At 51.9% G+C, this 27,503-nt stretch overlaps 2 protein-coding genes across 2 annotated transcripts; one reads left to right on the forward strand and one right to left on the reverse strand.

The window, feature by feature from the left end:
* The first annotated feature begins 134 nt into the window (after window positions 1–134).
* Window positions 135–27,070, forward strand: SLX9 (SLX9 ribosome biogenesis factor). The gene is made up of 6 exons (XM_080937832.1): window positions 135–316; window positions 3,060–3,168; window positions 13,009–13,077; window positions 18,336–18,486; window positions 24,210–24,278; window positions 25,821–27,070. Exons 1-6 carry the CDS (start codon window positions 179–181, stop codon window positions 25,942–25,944), a joined length of 660 nt encoding a protein of 219 aa, XP_080793958.1. The 5' UTR covers window positions 135–178; the 3' UTR covers window positions 25,945–27,070.
* LOC308436837 (small nuclear ribonucleoprotein G-like) lies at window positions 14,148–14,342 on the reverse strand (the record flags this gene model as incomplete). Its single annotated transcript, XM_080937833.1, has 1 exon — window positions 14,148–14,342. The coding sequence occupies one exon, from the start codon at window positions 14,340–14,342 to the stop codon at window positions 14,148–14,150; it is 195 nt and encodes a 64-aa protein (XP_080793959.1).
* Window positions 27,071–27,503: the final 433 nt, after the last annotated feature.

The following is a 27,503-nucleotide window of genomic DNA, read 5'->3' on the forward strand; positions in this document are numbered from 1 at the left end:
GCCGTAGCGCTGGGCGTAAGCACAGTAACCGCGCACGCGCTACGGGAGGAACTTCCGGGAATCGGCCGAACGCCAGTCTGCGCCGCCGCGGTTCTAGTTCCGGCCCGCAGTGAGCACTTCCGGGAGGTGCTTCCTCTAGTGAGGCGGCGTTGCTCGCTGGCGGAAACCGCCAGTGAAGATGGGGAAAGTGAGGGCGCTCCGGGCTCGTGTGCATCGGGCGGCTGTGAGGCCCGATGGGGAGGCTGCACACAGCCCTGTGCCCCGCGCCTTGGAGCCGGCACTCCCACAAGCCTCGGCGGGAGGAGCGGGGGCGAAGGTGAGGTGTGGGGCGCGGGTCGGGTCAGGGCCAGGTCTCCGCTGAGCGGGATCTTAGAGCACGGGCCCTGCAGGACTAGTTCTTCTCAGAGCTGGAGTGTTCGCAGAGCAGGAGCCCAGCATGGCTGGGGTCTCCGTAGAGCAGGTCACCTGCATGGCTGGGGTCTCCATAGAGCGGGTCACCTGCATGGCTGGGGTCTCCGTAGAGCGGGTCACCTGCATGGCTGGGGTCTCCGTAGAGCGGGTCACCTGCATGGCTGGGGTCTCTGTAGAGCGGGTCACCTGCATGGCTGGGGTCTCCGTAGAGCTGGTCACCTCCATGGCTGGGGTCTCTGTAGAGCGGGTCACCTGCATGGCTGGGGTCTCTGTAGAGCGGGTCACCTGCATGGCTGGGGTCTCTGTAGAGCGGGTCACCTGCATGGCTGGGGTCTCCGTAGAGCTGGTCACCTCCATGGCTGGGGTCTCTGTAGAGCGGGTCACCTGCATGGCTGGGGTCTCTGTAGAGCGGGTCACCTGCATGGCTGGGGTCTCTGTAGAGCGGGTCACCTTCATGGCTGGGGTCTCCGTAGAGCGGGTCACCTGCATGGCTGGGGTCTTCTGAAGAGCAGGGCGCCTGCATGGCTGGGGTCACCACAGAGCAGAGATCCTGCAGGCCGGGGTGTCGCCTTTTCTGTGTGTGTTCCTGCCACTCTAGTTAGGATCCTGACCCGGCCCACCTTTAGTCGCCATGCCTTCTTGGTTGAGGTGTGAGGCTCCAAAGCGTTCCATCGCTGGGGGAGAGCATCCCACTATGCTCTGGAAATGTCTAAGGGCTCTAGCAAAGGCTCTTTAAAATCCTCACCGGGTGTTGAGTAAAGGAGAGGACATGCCTGAGGTTAGATAACCTGAAAAGAAGCGTTGTTCTGGTTAACAGGCATTCACCATCCACAGCCCCATCTACCCAGGCAATCAGAAATCTGCTTTTACTCAGCACGATATCTTCAGGGTTGCACGGTACATCCACACATGCCACATTCTTTGCCTGGAGCTCCTCCTTCAGCTGCCTGGCAGTGTTTTCTGGTTTGCATAGGAGCAGCAGGAGGATCATGGAGCCAATAGCTTCCCATCAGTAATACTAAAGTGTGTTTTTCCAAGCATTTACTATGTACCACATATCCTACATTTGTAAAGTTGATACAGTTTCATTTGACAGATGAGGTTTTTAAAAAAAAAGATTCATTTATTTTGTGTACACTGTTGCTATCTTCAGACACCAGAAGAGGGCATCAGATCTCATTATAGATGGTTGTGAGCCACCATGTGGTTGCTGGGAGTTAAACTCAGGACCTCTGGAAGAGCAGTCAGTGCTCTTAACTGCTGAGCCATCTTTCCAGCCCAAGATTTTTAAAACATCTTTCATGCATGTGTTTTGAGTGCATGTATGTTTATACTGAATTTGTGCATGGTGTCTCTAGAGGTCAGAGAAGGTGTAGATGGTTGTGTGCCACCGTGTGTGTACTGGGAACTAGACATAGGTTATCTGTAAGAACAGTAAGTGCTTTTAACCTTGAGCCATACATTTCTCCAGTCCCTAGTTGGGATTATTCATAGTCTTTCTGTGTCTGTCTGTTTGCCTGCCTGCCTGTGTGACAAGGGTCTCCACAGAGCTGGGGTCCTGCAGGCTGGGGTGTCTCTGTCTCTCTGGCGTGTTTTTGAGACAGGGTCTCTCTGTGTAACCCAGACTGTTCTGGAACTCTGTAGACCAGGCTGGCCTCTAACTCATAAGAGATTGGCCTGCCTCTGCCTCCCAAGCGCTGGGGTTAAAGGTGAGCACCTGTTTCCCTGGATAGGTGCTCACTTGATGCTTTGGGTTTTGTGATCTTATTTATCTTTATTTTATCTCATCCATTTTTTTAAAAAAAGATCTATTTATTTATTATATATAAGTACACTTAAGCTGTCTTCAGACAAGCCAGAAGAGGGCATCAGATCTCATTACAGATGGTTGTGAGCTACCATGTGGTTGCTGAGACTTGAACTCAGGACCTCTGGAAGAGCAGTCAGTGCTCTCAACCACCGAGCCATCTCTCCAGCCCTCATCTCATTGTTTTGTTATTCTTTCAAAACAAGGTTTCACTGAGCCTAGCCAGCCAGTTACTCTCCACTGCGCCCAGGTTTTATTTGTTGTTGTGATTGAACTAAGAGCTCCTTCCGTCTCCTCCCACACCCTCCCATTGCCTTGTTTTTCCCTGTTTTTCATTTAAGTTGGTAACTTGGATCAAGCTTAAGCCTTCTTGTTGACAGAGCCCCTTCAGCCAACTGTGTCTTTGCCTCACTGGAAGGCTACGTGGTTGGCATTCCTATTTTCGTCCCTCCAAGCTGCCCTGGGACCCGGACTGAGAAGATTGCCTCTGCTCACTCCCGGGAGGGCTCATGCATGCGGTTGCAAGCAGCAGGGATGCCTGTCCTCTCAGCTGCTCCTGGGTCTGCATGTGTTTGCAAGGAGGCTGCGCTTGGTCCCTGTGCAAGGGGGGGCTCTACTCCACTTCTGGAGACCAAGCTGCTCTGATTGTCCCAAGTCTGATGGGGGGCAGGAAGGATGTAGGGGATCAGGCCCGATCGGGGAACAGGGATGTAGCTACTCTCCCAGGTCCTCCCTGGCTGAGAAGTAGAGGATTTTTGCCTTGGCATCTTCTCGCCGCGTGACTCTGAAACCAAAGGTCAACTTGATGTTGTGTCCCCTCTCTCTCTTGTTGGGACTGTAGGACTGGACATTTGTTCACAATGACATCTTTGCCAGAACACAGATAGACCCGAGTGCGTTGGTACAGAGGCTGGAGCTGGACCAGAAGAGTGTGGCGTCCCTAAAGAGAGGTGAGTTCCTGCCTTTGGATTGTCAAGAGGGCAGCCTGATTGTTGCCTGTGGGCTAGCCTGTGCTTTTAAAAAAGACACTAGGCTAGACTTGGTGTTGTATACCTTAAATCCCAGCACTTGGGAGGCTGAGGCAGGCCAGCCTGGGCTACACACCTCATTCCAGTTCAGACAGGACTGTGTAGAAAGACCCCATCTCAAAGCAAAACAAAAAGAGGTGCTACCTTTACAGAAAGAAAATTAAAGTATACTGAAGTAGGAAGAATAGTGTTGAGTTCCACAAACCGGCGCCTGCCCTTGGTACTCACGTGCTGAGTCCTTTTGAAGCAGATACCGGACTGCTTGGCATTCCACTCATAAATTCTTCAGCGCGCATCCCTGAACACTCTTACAATAGAATAATTTACCTACAAAATTGATGCCACGCCAATACAGTCAAGGAGGCAGAAAGCAAGGAGGCCTCGTGACCGTCAGCAAGGGAAGCCAATCCTAACTGTTCCTGACAAGCACCGAGGCCAGACCCACTCTTTTATTTCCAAGACAGCGTTTCTCTGTGTAGACCTGCCTGTCTTGGAACTGGCTCTGTAGACCAGGGTAGCCTGCCTCTGCCTTCCAAGTCCTGGTATTAAAGGGGCGTACTGTCATACCTGGCCACCAGTGGCTTCTTTCTTCCTTCCTTTCCTTCCTTCCTTTGTTTCTTTTTTTTTGGACTGAGTCTCTTTATGTTGTCCTGGCTGTCCTGGAACTCACTATGTAGACCAGCTGGGCTTGAACTCAGAGATCTGCCTGCTTCTGCCTTCCAAGTGCTGGGGTTAAAGGCGTGTGCCAGTACACCCAGCACTACCATTGGCGTTCTTTTTTTTAAAGATATATCTTGTGTATATATGTGAGTACACTGTTGCAATATTCAGACACACCAGAAGAGGGTACCAGACCCTTTTACGGATGGCTGTGAGCCACCATGTGGTTGGTGGGATTTGAACTCAGGAAGAGCAGTCAGTGCTCTTAACCACTGAGCCATCTCTCCAGCCACCCCCCCCCCACTGGCATCCTTAACCATCAGTCCTGGTGTATATAAGATGGTGCCAGACCCACCTCATAGAGACTAAGGTTACCATATCCAGAAAAGTCTAGGCATTCAGCAGATGCTGATTCCTTGCTCCTTATCCCTGAAGTGAGCTCAGCAAGATGGCCAGGCTAGACATCACCAGAAGGGTTAGCACATCCTTCTTTGGGTCAGTGAGATGTTCATGGGTTTCAGCTGATGGGCCCTCTTACTGCCAGAAGAACTAGGCTTTACCATGACAGTGCCTCCTTAAAGACTGTCTTGTCCTTTTCCTGTTAGCATCTCTGTTAAGCCCTGTTGTTCGGATAGTCCTGTAGCCACCCATCACCCCTCTGACCTGTCCCCACTCAATAGCTATATTTCCTCAAAAGGGTTAATGTAGCAGTTAATCAGAGAGAGCCTGAAGACCGCACCTGATTGAATCCTTCAGAAAACGAGGTTTTAAAAATCTGTATGCCCACATATGTGCCTAAAACCTTACACAAGGGACAAGCCACATCGGATTTCTCACAACCTTTGTAGAGTGGCCTTTGGCCTCCTGAGTCGAATGTATTTCCCATGTTTGGGGGATGTGGGAGGGACCCTTAGCATGAACCATGTGTAACTCTGGCCAGGGAGTAGTCCTGGTTCTCCATGTCTGTGGTGCTTCTGATGCACAGGGTGTCCCAGGAGAAGGTGCTCCTGGTGTAGACCAGTCTACAGCCATCCTTGGTCCCTTAGGGATGGTCTCTGAGTCACTCCAGGGACTCTCCCTGGTGTATGTACCACTTGTCCCCTAGTCAGCCCTTACCTCCTTGGGAGCCCCTCTGACTGGCTGTGTCTAACCTTGAGTCCCACATACCAGCCCTCAGTTAACTTTGGGCTAGACATAGGTGACTGTTAGACATCACAGAATGTCCTGAGGAAGTAGGGTAGGCCTGGCTCTTCCTCTGCCCAAGAGCACGAAAGATCAACAGCTCGTTGGACATAACAATGCCCAAAGACCCTTTGGGGACAGCCCCGTGTGTAGGGAGGGACTTTCGGTTGGAAAACCCCAGTCCTTTATCATACTCCGACCTGGCCGGGATGTTCAAAGCCTGTGTCTCCCAGGGTTCCAGTTCTGCATCTCAGACCCCTCTCCACAAGATTCTTCTGGTTTCCCGCTTTTTGTGTTCTTGGTACTGGCCACTTCTGTTCCTGGCCAGCTTAGTCTGAGCCAGGCAGGTGGAGGGACACCTGACTTGTGTCAGAGTGGTCACCAAGGGACGCAGTTGCTCACTGCAGTGTGCATGACTTGGTGCTGCAGACCTTCCTGGGGCAGTGCAGGAATGAAGAAAGGACAGACACATGTACAGGAAAGCTGGGGTTGGTAGCCTCTGGCGGGTGTACTTGCTCTGGTGGAGGACAACTAGGCAGTCTGGGAACTTGGGTGTCTTAGGGTTTGTTTCTATTGATGTGACGAGACACCATGACCAAAATAACGTGGGGAAGAAAGGGTTTATTTGATTTACAAATTGCAGTTCATTGATGGAAGCCAGGCAGGAACTCACACAGGGCAAGAACCCAGAAGCAGGATCTGATGTAGCAGCCACAGAGGGATGCTGCTTACCGGTTTGCCCCTCCCCATGGCTTGCTCAGCCTGCTTTCTGTGGTAAACACAGTATTTGGACCAGAGGAAGACTTTGCTATTTCTGAGTCTGAGGCCTTGGGATCCTTGATATGGCTGTGCCCGTGTCAACGATACACGTTTACTGAGGACTTCATATGTCTCCACAGTCTGCTCAGTGACCTGCTGGTTTCAGAGGTGTAAAAATGCCCTCGGGTGCTTTACCGTGTGCGTCACTCCCACGTCTCTTGCCCCTCGTCTCATCCTCGCCCAGGAATGAGTCAGAAATAACTCCTCACTTCTGGCCCAGGAATGGCCCTAAGGAGAGAAACATTGCCATGACCACCGTGTATACACACAGGCTGCCCCACCATGTACAGGCTTGTAGTCCCAGGAGGTGGTGTGGCCTGTGTCCCTCTGCAACTGTGCTGTGGGGTTCTGACTTACGTGTTTTCACCTCTCACCCTGGGAAAAGGGGTGAGGCTGGTCTAGAGATCCCCTACCCCCAGCCAATAAACTCAGCTTTGTCCTATGGGATAGAGAGTCTTCCCTGTGGGATCCTGAACCCCCATATGAAGTGGTTTGTGATTCCCCTGCCTGCTCTTTTGGCAGGTGTTGAAGGAGTTGTGGCAGACACCAGCAGTCTTTCTCCCATCCCCATCTTATACATGGTGTGTTGCCTGGTGTGTGGTCAGCTTGACATGACGCTGGCTAGCAGGTGGTCACAGTATGCTGTCCTGGGTCTGCCTTTACTGACCGACAGTGTGCTGTTCAGAGGAGAAAGTATACAAGCACACGTTCACATTTTCTTTCCAGTTCTCCGCACCTGCACACTTGAAGACTGCAGAAACAAAACAATCCATTTCCAGATTATCATCTCGCTAGCTCCGAGATGTGGCAGGATGAGGCAAGTCCTGCAGAGAAGAGCTGGGGAGGGGTAGGTGCTCCTAGAATGCAGGCTGTGAGAAGTATGTGGAGGCCTCTGTGTGTTCGTACTCTGGTCAGCAGAGGGCAGCAGAGCTTCATCTCCTTAGTTCCCTGGGCCAGAGGACCTGTTAGAAGCCACTCGCTCCTGTGTATAGAACCCTAGGAAGGAGTTTCTTTAGGAATTTGTTTAAAAGGCTTCTGTGAAGCCAGGGCTGTGACAGACCATAGTACATGCTCGTCACTGTTTCCACTCAGCTCCCAGGCTTAGCCTGCGCACGTGCCAGGAGTTACGGGAACAGGCTCTAGGAGCAAGTCATAGCATGAGTCGACCTTGGCTGCGGTGATGTGTGCATGCTGGCTGCTGGGCTGTGACCGTGCAGGAGGAAGAGGCGCCCTCTCTGAAAGCACTCTGTGTGGTGCTAGGCGGACATATTGGTGTTCAGATCTTGTTGAGACACCAACTCACGGTTAACAGACATGGTCCAGTAACTGTTTCTGTGTGTCCTTTCCAGTGACATTCCTTGGGTCCTCGTTGTGGAGTGTAATGCAGAAGTCATTGTCTGTGCCAGCAGGGAGCCAGCTGAGGCCGTGTCCCATTTCCATCCTGTGGCTCTAGTTCACAAGCTACCAGGACCTGTCTGGTTCTCCTTCCAGAGCTCAAGCATAGGGTTGGTATGAAGCAAGGCCACATCTGTGACAGTGACAGGAACATCTTCCAAACAGCATGACAGGCCACACTTTGATAAGGCTAAAGGCCCCTGTTCTAAGGCCTCATAAGCAGTTTAAACAGGAAGTTGCAGAACGTGTAGTGGGGTACATGTGTGGGCTCATCAGCCAACCTCACTGCCTGCGTGCCCCTCTCCCCTGCCCCGGGCGCTGGGGTGAGCCATGGTGAGTGCCCACCTCTCCCCAATAGGGATTTCCCTTCTGCACTGGTGGTCGGGACCAGGACTGTGGCGGGACTGTGGTTTCCTAGGCCCAAGGAATGTCAACTAGTCTTCAAACTAGTTGGATATGACTCCTTCTCCCTGACCTCCTACATGCCTGGCCTTGGCTCTGTAAGTATGGAGCCAGCCCTGTAGCAGAGGCTAGACCATCACGGCCCAGCTTCCACTTAGAGTTGTATGGAAAGTAAGGACTAAGCATCAGGAGGAACACCTGACCCTGCCTTGGTGGCCTGCAGAACCTGGGCCAGTGTGGGTCCTGTATGTGACGTTCTATTAACTGTCCACCCGTGTTCACACGGGGCCTATTGCATGCCCCCTGGTCTGTTCAGAGCCACACACCCATTTGATTTCAGGGCGCACCCAGTCCTTTAGCCTGTGGGTACTCAGAGAATTGTTACTGTGCTTTGTCCCAGGCTATCTTACCTGATGACAGGTAGCTCCAGGGAGGCATCATTGTTTGGGACCAGAAGACTCAGGAGCTTTTCTGTCCTTACGGTTTGTCCTCAGCTGCTTCAAAACCCTGCAAGGGAGGGGAACCTGGCATCTACCACCAGGACACTGAAGGCTATTTAGCTCTCTGGGGGCATCTATTACCTGTTTGGGGTGTTTGGGACACTTGTTGGCCTAAAGAGGACAGGCAGGAGTGGATGTCATCTAAGCATGTGGGGTGCTGTTTCTAAGCTAGTACTGTGGACCAAGTGGCTGGGCTATTTTGGGCCTTCAGCATATTTCTGCTGTTTGTGGAGTCTGACTGGCAGTATCCTGCTGAGGCTCTCCGCTCCTCACCTCATCATCCCTCCGCAGCTGGGCTAGAGGGCAGCTGTAGGTTTTGAGATAAAATTTGGGGGATGGGGTGGACAAGAAGAGGAAAGGCTTGCTTGTGTGTGCTGTGTGCAGATGTCACCTTGTTAGCAGCTTCTTTCCTATGGCCTTGACCTTTGACCCAGCTGCCTCCCTTGGTATACCCTTGCCCTGTGTATTTCCCAAGCTCCACAAGGAGATGCCACTGTTTTAGGGCCTTGGCAACCCCAGGGACTTGGTAAGGTTTTCCTGGCCTGCTGGTACCCAGGTGCCTTCCTAAGCCACAGCCTCTGGCCATAGTCGGGAAGCAGAGAGCGATGGATGCTTGTGTTCAACTCACTCTCTCTGTTTCTGCTGTCCAGGGGTCCAGGCCATGGGTGGAACGAGCTGCCTGTATTCAGGGTGGTTCTTAATTAGACAATTAGCCTAATTAGACAATCCCTCACATATAGCCCTCACACCTAGCTCTTCCTCCTTTGTACGGCTTAGTTTCATGTCTTATTACTAGTCAATGTACAGTGTGCATGCGTGTATATAAGTTGGAGCACATCATCCGCCTCATGTGTCCGGAGGTCACGGCAACGTGAGAGACTTGTCTGCTGGTGTGGGGTTCAAACACTGAGGCTTGAACTGCCAGCAGGGATACTGCCCGCGCACGTTCTCACCGCAGTACACACTGACCTTGTACTCACGGCAATCTTGCCCCAGCCTCTCTAGCACTGCTTATCTGAGTTACTTTGTCATGGTACTAAAAAGCTGACCAACATAGAATGCTTGCCCCTGTCCCTCGGTGCTGTGGCTGAGCTTCCGGGGAGGCCTGGTGGTGACATCTCCATCTCTCTCTCGTGCTGGGAATTCCAGGTACGGGGCTGAGGTCACTGCCGCTCTCACCCTTTCTGCCTGTCCAGTAGCTTTGCTTTCAGGTTGGTCTCTGGCAATTGGTTTAGGTCTTATTTTGTTGCAAGTTTTGTTTTAAACATTTTGCTCATCCTTAAGGGTCAGCATCTGTTCCAAGTTCCAGTTCTCTGGCGGAGAAGCTGGGGCTGAGATGTCCTGCCCCAGCACAGCATTGCTACAGTCATGCTTCAGAAAAGGAGACGGGCTCCGTCTCCTTCCTTTCATACGGGCTGCAGCTGATGCTGTGACAGCTGGTAGTCAGGGTGAAGCTGGAAGCAGTAACACGTCACAGCTCTGTCCCCAGCACAGCTAGGGCTGAGCTGCTGTTCTGTCCCAGTGGCTCCGTGAAGCTCCCCCTGTTTGGGCAGCAGCCATAGCTCATTCTGTGCACTTATTCTAGCCAGCACAGGCCAGCTGATGTCACCAACGTCCCTGTCCTCATCATGGAGGCTACCCTGGTCTGTTTGGTTACTGCCCGTTTCTGGGCTGTCTTTCTGCCCACAGGGAGTAACTGTCGGCCTGTGCAGGGTCCAGTGAAGCGAGGGTGAGCGTCGGTGCCAAGTGAAGCAGGACCCTAAGGCCATGTGTGTCAGGGCTTCGGCTTCTGCATGACCTCAGCGTTCCAAACCCTTCGCATCTGCAAGAACAGCCTGTTCGGTTCTGTTTCTCTGGAGCGACGGAGGGCTAAAAAGGTCACATTCTAGCTGGTGTTCTTCTCAGTAGCCCACTCCAGCATCCTTCGTTCTGTGCGGTGCTAGGCGTGCTATTGCGCCGGCCAGTCTCCACTGACCTTGGTGTTATTTTTACTTTGGAGTAATTGCAGAATTACAAAAAGTTGAAAGAATCATTTAGAAAGAATTACTTCCTGTCCCCTGGGATGTCCTACCATTGGGCACTTCAGTGTGACCTCCTCCCACCCCAACCCCTTGGTGTTGTCTTGGCTGTTCCAGGCCCATTTTTCTTACAAGTTTCCATGCACCTCAGAAAAACCCCAAATCCCACCCCAGCCTGACATTCCACATTTAGGTCTGTTGTCACCTCACTTGCGGTGTGACATTGCTTGTAGTCATGTGACTGCCTAGGAAGGGTGCACTGGAGTGCAGTGAAGTGCACTAGATGCTCCAGTGAGACCAGCTGGAGGAGTAGCTGCTGAGCCCTGGCCCTCTTACCCCAGCCCAGCCTTTCTTCTAGGGGAGATGAGCAGTGGGGTGGAGAGCAGGAGGCAGCTCCGGGCGGGACGCACGGGCACAAGGCTGCAGCACCTTGACCCTAACTGTGGGAAGGAACTGCGTCACCAGCTGCCGAGGCTTTGTGTCCGCTCCCTCACAGAGGCTGAGGTAGCTTACCAGGACCTCCAGCTTCTCCTGGCAGACTTGCTTCTGCCTTGTTCACCCTTAAACACACAGGTTCTTCATTGTACAGTCCAGGAACATCTACATGCGTGAGACGGCAGGAGACTGTTTTCTGCACGTGTTCTTGGGAGCTAAAACCATGTTCTCCCTTCTCTGTGGCTAGAACCATGTCAGCCCTGGGAAAGGCAGTTAAAGCCAAGGGCACGGACCATCCTTGTGTTGTTCTGGAGCAGACTAGCAGCAGAGATCCCCACCCTCCATCCCACCAAGACTGTGCCACCCAGTTGCCCAGGGACCAGTGAGAGGCTCCTCTTCTGCCTCGTAGTTCCATGCTTAGTCCTTATTCACTGTGGGCAGGGCGGTGGCTCTGGCTGAGCAGTGTCCCTAACTGGCTCCCGTTGTCCTAAGGCTGGGCTGAGACCATCCTTAGAGGAGGGGAAGCCTAGCTATCACTGCCAGGCCCCCTCAGAGCCAGCCCTGCTGTATTGTCAGTGATTTCTGCTCAGACAGTCTGTCTATGCCCCACAGTCAGTCACCTTCTGGTTAATTGGGACAGGTCCAACTGACATTACCACAGAGCATGCAGTGGTGAGCCTTGGTTTTCTCCTTTGAAAAGTGGGGCCACGTCATCTGGCTCCTGGTGCAGATGTATCTCCACTTGTGTTCGTAAATGCCAGACAAGTGCATCCTCAGCCATTGAGCGGCCCTCCGCCTGCAGTGGTGACCAGCAGAGGCTGGCAGTCCACAGGGCCTCTCCCGGGCTGGTTCTTCATCGTGTCTAAGAAGGTGGACTTGACTTGGATTGGCAGTACTACAGACCCAGTGGCTTCAGTGCATATTGTTGAGGTGGTTTTGGAGAATTGTGCCACAGCTGTGACTGGTCTCCCGGTTCTCCTTGGTCAGCAGATGGTGTCCCCTCTGTATGGTCTTCCCTTTGAGTACACCTGTCTCATGGTCCTCATCTACGAAAAGGTCAGCTCAGGACCACCTTGATGGTCTCATTTCATCTGTAAAGGGGACCTTGCCGTATTTAGACCATCTTTATGTGCAGACCTGTGCCATCAAGATTTTGGTTTGTCCGTTTTCATTTTATTTATATTGGTATTCTGCCTCCAAGTGTGTAAGCGCACCACATGTGTGTTGTGCCCGTGGAAGTCGGAGGAAGGTATTGGGTCTCCTAAAACTGGAGTTACAGATGGCTGTGAACGGCCATGCAGTAGCTGGGAACCGAGCCGGGCTTCTGTGCAAGAACAAGTGCCCTTAACCACTGAGCCACCTCTCTAGCCCCAAGACCTGGCTCTTAGTTTTGCTCCCAGGTCTGTGATAAAATAACCTGGCCAAAGCACACAAGGGAGAAAGGGTTCATTTGAGGACATAAAGGCCACAGGAACACAAAGCAGCTGGTCATTATATCCACAGTCGGGAGCAGAGAGTGATGAAGCACCACAGAAGTCCCAGTGCTGAGCTTGCTCCCTGCTTTCCCTTCGGTCCAGCTCTGAGCCCCTCCAACAGTGCCTCCCATATCCGGAGTGGGTCTTCTGACCCCAACCCAATTAAGAAAGCCCCTTATTGGCCAACATAACCTAGACAGTTCCTCCCTTCCCATTAGGCCAAGTCAACAACCAGAGCTAACCATCACACTGTCTCCAAAGATACTCGTATTAATTTTCCTTTTGAAATTTACCATGTAGCCCAAGCTGGCCTCAAACTTAAGGCAGTTCTCCTCCCTCAGCCTGCTGAGTGCCAGGATTATAAAAGGCATGAGCATGGCTGGCTGTCCGCCACTCCATTCTAAAGAACCGAGAGTTAGCACCGCAGCCGTGGATTTGGAACACAGTTCAGCCGTTACAGTAGGGAATGTGCCAATCAGTACACCAAAGCGGGTTATCTGAGGCCAGGAGCACAAGGAAGAGAGAACCAAACCAGGCAGGGGAAGCTACCACCAAAAGATGGGCTGGAGAGGCAGGGGTGGGAGGGGTGGGAGGTACGTTGAGGACAGGAGGGGTCACAGGCACTTTGTTTTCATGCTTTGTGCCCTAACGCTGGCAAGCAAGGTGAAGAAGGTGTATCCTGTCCAGGACCTGGTGTTGACGCCATGGCATCCTCACGTTCCCCAAATACACCGGGACCCACTGCTGCATGGAGCCTGAGGCTGCTCGTCACCTGGCTCACAGTCTGCCTTGTCATTGGCCTTAGCCTCTGCAGGGATGGGGCGACATCGGGCTGAACAGACACTGACCCCATTACTCCTGTGCTTTTCTCCTCAGGTGCAGAGCCAAAGGCCATTGTGCCCAAGAAGGAAAAGCTGAGGCTTCGCCGTGAGCGATGGCTGCAGAGTAAGTTCTTTTCTTTATCTTGTGAGTTCGCCACATCTGCCCCATTCTCATTCAGACGCCTGTGTCACATGGATGGGTTTCTACCCCACGGAGGCTGGTCAGGAGGCTGGTCATGTCCTTGTCCTCTGAGACCCTGATGGGATCCAGGAGGCGCTCACCAGGAAGCGTTAGAAGCGGCATCAGCTGCTGGCTTCACTTGGCCACACAGAGAGTCTGCCACGGCAGCATGAGGTGAACTGTCCCTAGAGAGGGTGTAGACTTGTGTGCGAGCCTCCTACAACCTCCTTGCCTCCTCCTCTGTACAAAACCCTCCCGAAAGTTGTTGTTCTCTGTCCCTTGTGGTAAAAGTGGTCTGTGTGGGCCTTCATGGTGAAAGCTTTGACCACAGAGATAACGTGCATTTGTGGGTCAGAGCCCTCGTGCATAGCTGAGGCCTGTCTGCTGATCTTTCCAGGTCTGTGTGAACTTGGTTGCAGTTATTTTATGGTAGAGTTCATATGGTCCAGGCCAGCCTAGCTCTGTGTGGCCAAGCCTGTCCTTGAGCTTCTGATCTTTGGGCCTCTGTCCTGCAGCCGAGGGACCGCAGGAGCTCCCTGGCATGTCTGAGGTTAAGTTTGGTCTCGGTCTCCGATACAGCATCTGGAGCAGATGGAGCCGCTCTCCCCTCACTCCCTTCTATAGTAGGTAGTCATTTTCCACAAAGCTGATTATGTGCGACATTTCCTAAGCATTTTCATGTGTTTATTTGAAAATTACAAAGATTGCTTTGTCATTTTTTTCTCTTAGCTGTTATCTTTCTTTGTGGTGTTTTCTGCCAACTCTGGGAGCTAATTGGGAACAGTTTCATCTTTATATTTAAGTGCTTAAATATGGTTTTCTTTCTTTTTTTTTTTTTTTTTTTTTTTTTTTTTGGAGTATCACAGAGGTTTATTTAGCAAAAAGTTTCATATGAAAATGTACATGACCAATTCTACACCATGATCGAACAGGCCTTTGGGGAGGGACAAGGTCTGACTGCTGAACACTGGTCAGACTCCTTCCAAGGCTTCTAACATGATGACACTGTTTCCTCAGATGGCCACCATCCTGGTGTTCTGTGGCCCCCCCCCCCCCCCGGCTGCCACCTCCACACACTCACCAGTCACAAGGTTCATAAAGGAATCAAAGCCCCACAGTCTTCCTTGTACACACCTGCCACCATTTAACTTCAATGATAACTTCTTGTCCATAAACTTCTTCAGTTCCGGAGGGTGGGCTTTGCTCATGACGACTCCTCAGCGGGCTTGGCACAGTGGCGAATGGCCTACCTTATTTTATTTTTTTCCCTGAAAATAAGGTAATTTTTCTCAATTTTTTTTCTTGAAAACTTTAAACAAAGGGGTATTTTGGAAGCAGTATTTGTAGAAATTAGTCACTTTCCTCAAGGAGTTCTAGCTTTATATTTTGTTACTTTTTGGATTTTTTTAAAAAAAGAGATTCCCTGCTCTGGTAACTTTCTCACAATTCCTAGCAAAAGGAATTGTGCTCTCTGTGGGTCAGGAGGTACTGAGGCTTTGGCGTGGGACCTGGCCGTGTCTGAGATGTGCTTCTTTGGTGGGGAAGTTTTGTTCCTGGTTGTTGACGTGAGTTGATTTTTTTATGCCTCAGGGTTTCTTCTAAAATAGTATAATCTCATCAGCTTTCAGACTGTATTAGCAAAAGGATGTGTGTTGCCTCTTTGTTGCCTCTGTCCCCCACTCCCCTCCCCTCCCCTGGTACCGGGGTTTGAACCTTGGAACTAGGGACTAGGGTAGACAAGTGCTCTACCATGGAGCTGTGTCTCCATCCCTGCTCTCATTTACTGTTTGTGTGTGTGAGTGTTTGGCCCACGTGCCTGCAGAGGTCAAAGGAAGGCATCAGATCTCCTGGACTGGAGTTATAACCTATTGTGCGGCACCATGTGGGTGCTGAGAACTGGACCCTAGGGCTCGGGAAGCACTGTCCTCTGCCGAGCGTTGCCACTTTTACCTGTGGCCGCCATTTCTGATCAGATTGGTTAAGAACCTTTGTCTGTTTAGCCCACAAACCCTGGACACTAATTACTAGCCCTGCTTGCTTCTCCTCCTCGGTATTAGCTTCCACTGAGTTCCCCTCCCCCTCGGCCTGGCCGTCTTTTAGATTTGGTGACTAGCTAGACTGTGTCCATGTTGGCCTGTGCGCGCAGTGTTGACTGTGTCATCATTGGTCCATTCCTGTGCGCCCATCAGCACTTTCTTAGTGCATTTTGAAGCAAGTTCGTCTACCTGCTGGCAAATAGGCTGGCTATCGCTGAGCTTGCCTGTGATCCCCTTTCTGTTCTCCTGTGGAGAGGATGCTTACCTAACATGAGCAGTGACTTCTGACAGCTGTGTGTCACCTGCCTGCCCAGTGTGAGGTGCCATGTCCAGCGGGTGGGTCTGTGGTTGCAAAAGTACTTGTCTCCCGGGAGTTCCTTCCTGCCAGTCTACACTGCATGCAGCAGCAGCCAGTCCCATGGCTGAGAGGCACCAAGCCGTTCATGGTCATCATTGTGGCCCTGTCTCCTGTGGATGGATGTCTGCCCTTCCGTCTTGTCTGTGGTCAGCAAGGCTGTACGGGCATCTGCTCTAGTGCCTCTGTGGACATGCTTTTTATTCCTCTTACGTAAATACTTAGGAATGGAATGCCGGGTCATAGGGCAGGTGTATGTTTAGTTTTATAAACACTGCCAGACATTCTTCTGCGGCCGTTCATGTGTCCCCTTCCAGCAGCATGAGAGTTGTGGTGGCTCAGCAGCTATGCATACTAGTGGTGGTGGGTCTTCAGTCATGTATCTGATGACTGGGCTGCTGTCTCACGGGCTGCTGGTCTGTGTTCTGTGAAAGAGCACTGCTGTGCATGAGCACCTCATCTTCAGTGACAATCATTCTTGAGCTGCTCTTTGTTTTTATCAATGATCTTAGGGACTTTCTGTGTGTGCTGGGGACCAGCTGCCTTGGTCAGCTGTGCGTGCTATTCCTTGCAGACTGTCTTGCCCATTCATCTTCTTAGTTTTTTTTAAACTATAGGAGTTTAATTATTAAAAATTTAACCCGTGTCTTTTTTCCCCCTACTTGGTTACAGTGTGTCTTGTTTAAGAAGATGTGGCTTAGGTTGATCTCTGTGGGTCTGAGACAGCCTGGTCTACATAGTGAGTTCCAAGACAGCCAGAGCTACAAAGTAGACTCTGACTCAGACAGAGGCAGACAGACAGACAGACAGACAGGCAGGCAGGCAGAAAAACACACCTAATCTAAAGTCATGAAGATGTTTTTCTGTTTGCTTTTGAAAGTGTCTCAGCCTGACTTGTCCTTAGGCCCTGGTCCATCCTGAGCTGCTGCCTATCTGCTGCAAGTTGGTGGGTGGTCCCGCCACAGTCTGGTACAGATGGTTTCCCTCTTTGGGTTGGCACCCGGCTTTCCTCCGTCCATGCTTGTGCTGTGGCCCATGACTGTAGTGTCGGCAGGTGGGACAGGCGCACAAGGCCTCTGCTGCTCTGGGTATTCTTGGTCCTCAGCACTTTTATCCAACTTCACTATTTGTCATTCTTCTCAAAGAAAACAACAAGCTGAAAGGAACTGTGCCGGGGCTGCACTGAGCCTGTAGATGAGCTTCAGGAAGCTGTGCTGCCAACTCCGAATCGAGGAACATGACAGCCTCTCAGCTGTCTAGGTTTTGTCTAGTGTGTTTGTTTAAGAATAGGATTTAGATTACTTTCCCAACTTGGTTAAAAGTCCCGTTGCATTGTGGGTTAGGGATTGAGGCTGGGCACATCTATTGACCCTGTTCACTCACCTGTTGTCTTCTGCCACTGTCTTTGCCTCCCTGGTAGCCGTAAGCTGCCACGCAGGAGTGCCAGGATGGATTGGGCTGTCCTGTTGAGCTTGGTGGAAACTAGGTATTTATTATCTTGGATCTGTTTATGGTTTTACTGTAACTTTACCGTGAGTAGATAGTGAGTTTTACCACATCTCTTGTGGTCCATCTAGTGACCACGTTTCTCCCCTTTCAGCCAGCATTGCCACCAGTCGTGGTGGGTTACAACAACTTCCAGACACCAAACTATCCTAGCATGCCCTGGATCACCCTGTTTCCCTCAGCCTCGCTGTCCTTTCTCCGGGTCTGTCAGCCTGCGTGTGTGAGGGAGTGGCCTCTTGCCCTTCGTTCACCCTTCTCCCCTCTTCCCCTCTGCGGGAAGAGCAGCTGGTTTTGATGAAGTGCTAAGTGAATTGTTTGCTCTGTTCCACCTAGACTGAAAAAGTCACCAAATTGTCACCATATATGTAAATCCACAGTCTGTTAGGCTGTACTGAGCAGAGGCTTGGAGGCCTCTCTCTGCCTCAGCATGAAGTGATGGACCCTGACATTGGCCCTGCCTGTGGTGGTCAGGGTGGCCTTTCTGATCTGCCCTGTGAGGCATCTTCCCAGTTGTAGAGGAAGGCAGAATTACTGAGGGAGAAGCTGCTGGTCACCTCGCCCCCCTCTGCTAGAGTCACCCTATGTTTAAAGAATCTGAATAAAAGTCCTAATGTGGCTGTGGCTTTTATCCCAGAACTGCACATATTCCATAGCCACCTGCCGGCAAATAGCAAGTTTGAGTACTTGTTACATTAGCAATGTGGAATTGAATCCATCTTTTGAAGAACATCAAATCCCAAAACTGTCCCCCACAGTGAACTTTCTTACATTAGTGCTGTGCATGCGACCTGGCCACCCACTCTGCTCCCTACCGTTCCCTATGGCTGACAGTTCCACCTCGTGGGACCACTCTCCCCTCTCGAAGTCTTGGGGGTTTGCTGCATGGTTCTAGGTTGCCCAGGATAAAGGACACTGTGGCTTCTCAGTAAGTTACCTATGAAGCCTAGGGCCTGCATCTACCCACTGTCCCTGTGCCAGTCCCCCTGTGTCTGTGTGCCCAGACCCTGCACTGCACCCCTTATAGAGGAGGCAGGCGTCTGTTCTGCAGCTCCAAGCTCATAGTCAGCCCTGTAATTAAAGTGTGCCTCTGTGATTAAGAAGAGAAAAATAACTCAGAGCTGGCCCGCCCCCCAATTCTTTAGGGGCGCAGAGCAGGTGACAGTGGGGTAACAAAGAACACTTGTGCTCTGTGGGAGTGAGCAGGCCTCAGGGTGCACACAGCTTAGTGGGTGCCTTGGCATTGGTGGCCTCTGGGGGGGCCGGGGAATGGGGTTTAATTGCCACACTCCTGTCTCTCCTCTTAGAAATTGAAGCCATAAAGCTGGCGGAGCAGAAGCTCAGGGAGGAGCGGAGGCGCAGGGCCACGGTGGTGGTTGGCGACCTGCACCCCCTGAGGGATGCCCTACCTGAGCTGCAGGAACTGGAGGCCAGCCGCCAGCAGCAGCCAGCCAGACGGTGAGTGTCCAGCATTGGCCATCTCTTACAGAACGGCCAGATCGCCACAGCCCTGGATTCAGAGGGGAGGAGAATGGTTGACAATGGTCTCTGGAGTCTCCCATCTCCCAGAGGTGAGGGAGTCAATACTCAAGCCCTCTTAGAGCCTCAGGCTTGCCTTGAGCCCTTGAATGTAGTGTTGTGGAGGAAGCACCCGGGCCTACCCCTGGTAGAAGCCTGGCTAGCACACCAGTGTGTGCTCCTTCATGCCTCAGTTTCCATACTGTGCACATGACCGGCACAAGGCCTAGTGGCCTTTGCTGTGCACCCCCACCTGACCCCGCTCCCCTTGCGGACATCTCTGACATCCCTTTCTCAGGGAACCTTCCCTCACATCTGCCTGTGTTCCTCTCTCCCCGATCCCCGCTGAGGCGAGCCTCCGTGTGGGGGCACACTGCATGGACCTCAGGTGCTAGAGCCCACACAGCCCTGTTTAGTCAAAGGACGAGGAGTGGGTGCAGGCCTGGGGCTCAGCAGTGCAGAGCTGCACCGTGGGCCAGGTGGAGGGAGGGGCTTCAGGACTCTGCTCTCAGATTGTGCCTCTCAGTGTGTGTTTGTCATCATTGTTTCCAGGGCTTTTGTTTTTGTTTTTTGGAGGGTGGTGGTGAGGATTGAGACAAGATCTCATTATCCACACTGGCCATCTAGATTGTATAACTTAGACTAACCTTGAACTTAATACAGTCCTCCTGCCTCAGCCTCTTAAGTGTTGAGCTACCACATGAAGTTTATTACCTCCTGTTTTGCCTTTAAAAAAAAATAATCTTCTGCTGGTTAGTTTTCATCCGAGAATAACGCAAAGGTTCCGTGCGCTTGTCTGTAAGCCCTTGATGGGGCGGGTGGGTGCCTTGTTATAGAACCAGATGGCCACGGGCTGGGTTCCCAAGACGGGGCACCCATTCTGCTCAGGCCAGACATGGCCCCGACACAGGGTCAAGACTCACCAGCTGAGCAGAGCTAGCGACACAGATTCCATTCCTGCAAGGGTCCCTTCCTCTTCCAGCTTCTCTTCTGAGAAGTGTGCTTGGGGCTCCAAGACCCTGGAGAGCTACACAAACAGCCTGTTCTACCAGCCCAGAGAGGAATATGCTGGGGCTGTGTGCCTCCCCAGGACTGCCTCGGCTCCCATCTTGCCCCAGCCCTGACTCCCCTCACACGTCCCTGGTGCTTTGCCTCGCTCCTCTTGAGAGCAGCTTTAGAAGCTAAGCACGGCGCCGTGTGCCGGGATCTCGGTCCTTGTGTGGTTGCTACAGACACGAGGCCAGCCTGGAACACAGCACAAGAGCCTGACTCAAAAGAAGGAAATACAGTGCAGCTTAGGTTTACCGAAGAGTGGCAAAGACAGCATCTCAGTTAGTGTCAGTGTGTCGCAGTGAACCAGGACTGAATCATATGTAGTCACACATCTAAAGCAGTGTCAGAGTATTGAGGAGACGCCTCAGTCTGTGAAGTTCCTGCTGTGCATGTTACCTCACCTGGGTTTGGATCTTTAGCACCATATAAAAAGCTGAGTGTGGTGAGTGTGGTCTCTCTCTCTCTCTCTCTCTCTCTCTCTCTCTCTCTCACTCATACATACACACACACAGTTATATGAACATACCTATATAAACACACCATAAAATGAAATCGTAATTAACAGGAAGAAACTTAACGTGTGGTCCTCCTGTTTCCTCAGACTGAAGCATTGGGGGCGGGTAGGATGGGGTTGTTTGTTTGTTTGTTGAGATAGGCTGAGTCCATAACTGGGGAAAAGTCAAAACTCCTGTTCAGCAGAACCCGAGTCTCCGCAGACCCTGTCTCTGAAGAGAGAGCATAGCTCCCCACCCAGGGCCTGGGGTGACCACTTCCCAGGGGCACAGAGTAGAAGGGGACAAAGCTCCTCCCTATGAGAATCCTGGGAAACACACCTCCATTGGATGGTCCAGTGATAAAACATCCTTGGTTTAGGTTCCCGTAGGCCTGTGAGCATCTACTTTATGCACTGAGCTATCATCTAGTGCTACTTTATTTATTGATGAAATTGTTCCAGCAGTGGCCACCGTCATTTCTTTTAGTAGCTCCCAGATGGCTCTGATTGGCCTGTCTGTGGGGTGGGTGTGTCTGAGCACTCCCTCACAGATGTCAACAGATGCTGGGAGCTAACCTTGAGCATCTTCTGCCTGGTCCTGGTACCAGGCGTTTCTCCAGGGAGCCTGGCTCCTTGCCTTGGAGAAAGCCCGACGGCGGGATCTGAGGCTGGAAGGCTGGTCACTTCAGAGTCTTTATTTCTAATAGGGCAGGTGCTTTGGTCCAAGGGCCAACTCGCACACGCGTACTTGGAGTCAGAAGACAGTCCTCACTCTGGCAGCTACATGCATGCACCAGAGACAGCTTACCCCACGTTGGTGATTCTAGAAGGATCTGATGGTCTCAGAGAGTGCTGCTACATCATGGTCACGGCGTGTATGGGAAAGGAAAGGAAACACGGCAGAGCATGGGGAGTCTCAGGCTGGAAGCAGGATGGGAGGCTCCCCCAGCAGTGAGGATTGCAGCGGGGACGTTCGCCGTGCCAGGGACTGCCTTTGGCTACCTCTCCATACCTTCTCTCTACCAGCCTCTTGGACACCTAGTGCCATACTGGTCCTTGGGGTTCAGGCCCCAAGTGTCTCTTTACTGTGTTAAACTGGCCTTGTCGGGGTACTGCATTTTACAGTGGGAAGAAGGTGCTGTGTCTAGATGGCCGCACCATCCCTGCTGGTGTTCTAGGCTCAGATGGACGTGATGTGGGATCGACCTGCGACTCTCCTTACCCAATCCGCTGTAGGTCCAAGGTGTGGCCCAGCATTGCTGAAAGGCAGAATGGCTCAAGGGCATTCATAGTACCCTCCAGGTACCCACGGGAGTGGCTGCTCTCTCTCTGGAGCTAGGCTGGGAGGAGGGGTTGTCTTCAGAATTCCTGAGGTAAACTGAGGTAGACCATGTTGTCACCATCTAACTTAATTATGAGAGATAAAGTTCTCTAGAACAAGCCAGGTGTGGTGGTGCATGCTTTTAATTCCAGCAATCAGGGAGGCAGAAACCGGCAGAACTATGAGTTCGAAGAAGCCAGCTTGATCTACAGAGGAAGTTTTAGGTCATCCAGGGCTACACAGAGAATCCCTGCCTTAAACAGAAAAACCAAAACAAAAAAGAACTTCTCTAGGGCAGGGCTTATATGTTTTTCTACTCATGGTCCCTTTGTACCTGAGAAGGTGGATTTGTTTTTTTGGATTTTTGGTTCTGTTTTGTTTTTTTCAGGACAGGGACTCACTATATGGCTTTGGTTAGCCTGGAACTCACTACATAGGCCAGGCTGGTTTCGTACTCAAAGAGGTGCCTCCACCTCCAAAGTGCTGGGATTAAAGGCATGTGCTGTGCCCAGCTCCTGAGGAGACTTTATATGGCCCCGAGTACATAGGTTTATAAGGTAGCCGAGCAAATCAAACAGTAAAAACAATCCTGTGGGATACATATAATTTTATCTTTATCAAAGATGAAAGCATATTTGCAAACTGATGAAATGAATATTCTTGTTTAAAATAAAGAATGAAACCCTGGGCTGAAGAGATTAAGAGCGCTTGCTGCTTTTACAGAGATCCGTGATCAGATGCCCTCTCCTGGCCTGTGCGGGCACCTGCCCCCAGGGCATTCAGTCACAGACACATATGTACACATATGTAAATTTTAAAACAAATCTTTAAAAAACTAAACCCTGGCTGTGTAGTGGTAAGGACGGAGATCGTCTCTATTCTTCACTCACTTTGCATTTTTATATTATAATCGTAAGAGCTGAGAACGGTGCTTCACGTGGTAAACAGTGTGGAGGGCAAAAAGTATGTATAGGGCTGTTTCAGAAACTGCTGGAACAGTCTGATTATTGTCTAATTCCAAGCACAAATCCATTCACTCATTTGTTCATTTTTACAAAACTCAAGCCAGCAACTCAGACAGCAATTTTTAAGTCAAGCAATTTTTAAGCAATTTCTAAAACCCACAGTGCAGAGATACCCTGGCATGAAGAACAATACGAGCACGTCACAAGCGTTTGTTTCCGCAGTGACACCGTTGTGCAGGGAGAACACTGCCATTCCTCCACGTACCCGTCTCTCCCCTGGCTGAGGGTCAGGCAGTGCTGGGTGGTGTTGCATGCTGCGCACATTCAGGCCCAAGGCTACAGTGAACGGGCGTGATGCAGCTCAAACTGCAGAGACACCCTGGATGCATTTTGCCTCTGGTTCTGAATTTATTTTTGGCTGTTGCATGTTTGGAAATCTGTTTTTAAATTTTTCAGTTACGAAACACCACACGGGGCTGTGCTCTAGGAAGTCCGCCACCTGCTTGTGGAAGAACTTCACAGGGTTAGCTGTGTTCTCGCTTCCAGTGTCTGAGTTCACGGTCTCTCTGTGCCCATGCACAGAGTCCTATAAGACCTGGATGGCTGCCATCATACTCGGCAGGTCTGGACTGCATTTAGGGAAGACTTCCCGAGAGGTCACTAGCTAGGTCACCTGAGGCAGTGGTCCTCTGCAGGAGCAGCTGGCTACTACGGCGTAATGCTTCTTCTTGTACCGTGGGACCCCTGGAAGGGCTGTGCAAACAGGCATGAGGTTCCCATCCTAATTGAATGGGGCAGGGAAAGGGTTGTATGTAACCTGACAGTCCTTCCCCAGAGGAGACCAGAGGCCATGGTGTGAGAAATCACGGAGAAGACACAAAAGCATTGCTCATTCATATTTGAAAAGGACCGTGAATAAATCAGGAATCTAAATTAGGTGTTGGCCCAGGACACAGTGGTGCTTTCGGCCCTTCCTCCAGCTGCCTCTCATTCTTGTCTTTCAGCATGACGTCTATGAAGTTATCTTGTCAGGTGGTGAGCTCTGGGTCCAGGTCCCTTGCTGCTATGTGGGGCTGAATCTCTCTTTTAAATGGTAGACCAGGCTCCCAGGGATGTTGTAGGACTGCTCCGGGCATGACCTGCAGTCATCAGAATTGACCTCAGGAGATGTGCTGCCTGGCGCTGAGCCCCAGGCTCTCAAACTAACCACCCCCAACCCCAGTCATACCTAGTACAGTGGCCTGGAAGGCCTTGAGACTCTTCTCATGCTACACCTCTGTCTGGTGGATAGCAGGCACCACCCTCTGGCCCTAGAAGGTCTCCTGTGCACTTTGGCATCTGTAGGCAGCATGGGCTGGTGCCTGGCTCCTAAGATCACATTGGATGGCAGGTACCACATACCCCTAGTACCATAGCTTACTCTTCTCTCAAAAGTAGAGGACGGATGTCAGATGCCCATGTCTTGTCAGGGAGTGTTGTGTGGTTTTAGAGTAGGTCCTCCCCTGGCAGTGGAGTTGAGGGGTTCAGGGCAGGCTGCTGCCTAGATGTCTTGTTCTCCACTCAGGTTGGGCAGGTGGCAGACTTGGGGTACAAAAGTGATGTGTTTTCCTGGGGTGATAGACCTTTCTATATCACACGGGAATCTTATGGAGCGAGACAAGACCCTGGAGACTGTGGTTAGCTCTAGCTTGGTAGCGAGGTGACACAGCTTGTCCAGTGGAGCCAGTGTGCAGTGTGGATTCCTGAACTCCTAGTGCTGCAGACACTAGGGGCCACAGAGATACAGTTTCTAGTGAAATGTGTCAGACTGACTTGGCCTCTGTATCCACAGCAGGGTGACCAGCAAGCCCAGGCCAGTGGAGCTTAGCCGAATGAGCACAGCCCAGAGACAGCAGCTTCTGTGAGTACAGCCCCGCCCCACGGGGCCTTCTTTTTGATCTCCTGATCTACACCCCACCACCCACCTCCAGCTCCCTCCCACCTCCAGCTCCTACCCTTCTCTCTCTCCTGGCTTGGCTTCTGACTACAGGCGGGAGACATTTTTTGCTGTCCTGTAGTTAGGCCTTGGGCGTCCATCTGAAGTGCCTCCAGGGAGGGGTGATGGGTGGCACCTAGTGTAGGAACTCTCTGGGTGGGGCTGGGATGCGTGGTGACCATGGTTACACACAGCCACACACTCCATCCCTCAGCATCATTGCCCTGCTGGCTGCCTGACACTCCTCAGATGTGAGCCTGGACACTAGATCCCTGCCTCTGCTCTTCGGCCTCTGTCAGCTGGGGTCCCCTGCTGTGCTGTCTTCAGGGGACCTGCGGCAGCCTGGGTCTCACCCACGCAGGGTGGTTACTTCATCCGCATACAGCCTCTGTTAGTTTTCAGTGTAGGTCTGTGTCGGTTTTTCCTGAGGTTCTTCATACCCTCTCAATGGATAGCTTCAGTAAGGTCTTTTTAGTGACTACTTTTGGTTTTGGAAATCAGTAAAAATTTTACAGCCACAGCCTCAGCTCTTTTCCCCATACTGGGAATTGTACCCAGACCTCCATACTTAATATTGCTGAGACATATCCTGTCTCCTGTGTTTGCTTGGCTCTAGGTTTTTAGTTTTTTATATTTTTTTATAGGGTTTCTCTGTGTAGCTCTGACTGTCCCAGAACTGGCTCTATAGACCAGGCTAGCATCAGACTCACAGAGATCCACCTGCTTCTGCCTCCCGAGTGCTGGGATTAAAGGTGTGCCCCACCACCTGGCTCTTGTTTTTGTTTTTATTTTTATTTTTTTAGCTAGGTCTAGTCTTGTAGTTCTTACCCAGTTTAGACTTGAACTCTCAGACTGAGTCAGGCAGCAGATAGAGAAGAAGAGAATGGGCCGCGTGTGTATTTTTGAAACCTCAAACCCACCCCCGGTGAGCCCCCCTAATCCTTCCCAAACAGCTGCATTAACTGAGGACCAGATGAGCCTAGGAGACGTTTGCTCTCTCTGCGCACTCGCATTGCATCTGTGTCTTCAGGCTCTACTGAAGGTGGCCGCCCATGCTGGGTTTAGAAAGGGGTGAGAGGGCCTGACAGCCAAGGCTCCTGCATATCTGAGAGGCCCCCCGAGCTGCATGTGTCCGTAGCCTCCCAATGTTCAAAACTCTCCAGTGCACTTGTATTTTGGGGCTCATTTGGAAGGAAGGCACAGCTTACATAAAGCAACTGCCACTGTTCTGACCGTCAGCTTCTGCCTTGGCAGCAGCCCCTAGCAAACCCCCCTCAGACCTGCTGGTGGGGTAACCCCACTGGTGGTTGGTGTGCTCAGCAGCCTGTGTACCCCTGCATCCTGCTGAAGGTCCTGACACCCTGGTGCTGTCCCCTGTGGTCACTCTGGGCCTCCGCTGTCTGCTCTAGTTTTAGGTGTGGGGATTCTTGTCCTCCCCGTGCTGACCTTTGCTTTCCTTTCTTTCAGTGAAGAGGAGAGGAGCCGGTTTCAGAAGCTGCTGGCCAGCCCAGCCTACAGAGCCAGTCCCCTGCTGGCCATTGGGCAGCAGCTGGCACAGCAGATGCAGCTAGAAGGTGGCGAACGACTCTGACCAAGGACAGTGTGTGCTATGAGAGCCAGAGACTCACATGTGAGGGAGGTGCCAGCAGCTCCTGAATCCTGACCTGAACCTGCATGGCCACCTAGCCAGTCTTGAAACCCAGGGAAGGGGAAGCAGAGCTGCCGGGGAGGACACATGAAATGACCTACGGACTATGGCTTCCATAACCTGGAGCCCATATGTGGCTTCACTTCCCACTTAGAGCTCAGCTGACCCTGGGGCAGCAGTCCTGGTTCTCTGCAGAACAAGCCCGGGGTGCCCAGCTAGGGGCCAGAGTTGGGGTGGTCGCTCTTGTGGGGATCACAAGGGCTAAACTAGGGGCCTGTCCAGCACCTTGATCCCTGAGGCCTCCGCGCTCCTTCCTTCCCAGCTCCGGATTGGGATCCTGGTCACAGCAGGGCACTGCCCCCCCAGCCACCTTGCTTCTCACACCATTTGCCTTCAGCCAAACCACAGCTTCCTGTGGCTCTGACCTCTCTCAGCCCAGGTACCCACCGCCTTTTCCTGCTATGACCAGAGAAGCAGATGGTCCTGCCTGGCCTAGTTGTCTCTTGGCTGGGTGGATAGACCTGTGTCAGACACTAGTGGATTCTCAGGCCCCACAGCTCACACTGACCCATGTTCCCCCTCATATCTGGGATGTGCTTATGGCCTGTTATGGACACATAACTCACCTCAGACCACTTTTTGCAGCGAGTCCCTTCCTCAGAGGCCCTTTCTGCCATCTGCTGAGACAGGGAAATGGGTTCTCATGAAGAGAAGCCATGTGTGCCTAAACCCACTTGTGGTGCCAGTGCTGTCCAGTGTGCCTGGCACAGCTTAGGGCCACCCTTCAGGGTCCTACTTGGGAGAGCATTCCACAGGTCAGGGGCCGATACCCAGCAAAGGACACAAACATGAAGAGCCAAGCGGACATCACTGAGGCTACCTCAGAATCGCTGCAGAAAGTGGTCTGAGGTGAGTTATGTGTCTAAGGCTTGGCAGAGCAGTGCTCAGCTGACCAGAGGCTAGTCACTGGGCAAGCAGGGCTCTGAAGAATGTGGTTGCCCCTTTCCACACAGCAGGTGTTCTTGTGTGGACGGACACAGAAAGCGGTGTCTCTGCGTGGGTGATGGGAGTTTGCTGGATTTGTGTATTTCCTCATCCTTATAGAATAAACATGAATCACACAGACATTTCTGTGGATGCATACAGTCCCCTGGCTTACCTGATTTGAAGGTTAGCAAATGAAATGACTGGGGGAGGGGAGGGCTCAGCAATACCTGTTTCCTCCCTCCAGGAGTGGAGCCTGCTCAGGACACACCCCACTCCGCACTGGCCTGCCACCGAAGAAGCCTGGGGGTAGGCAGATAGGAACCGAAGACAGCAGGAGGCAGCCCTGCCTTGTCCCTGAGGGTGTCTGTTGAGCTAGGGGGAAGGTCAGCTGTGGGGACTCTGCTGGAACTGGAGCCGGCCTGTCCCGGGAGACAGTGGCTGTTGGGAAGAAGAGGCCAGTGAGGTTACATCTTTGGGAGCGCATCCTTGTATGGGACGTTAAAATCTTCTGGTTT

The sequence above is a fragment of the Micromys minutus genome, assembly GCF_963924665.1.
Source record: "Micromys minutus genome assembly, chromosome: 25".
In the NCBI taxonomy this organism is placed as follows: domain Eukaryota; kingdom Metazoa; phylum Chordata; class Mammalia; order Rodentia; family Muridae; genus Micromys; species Micromys minutus.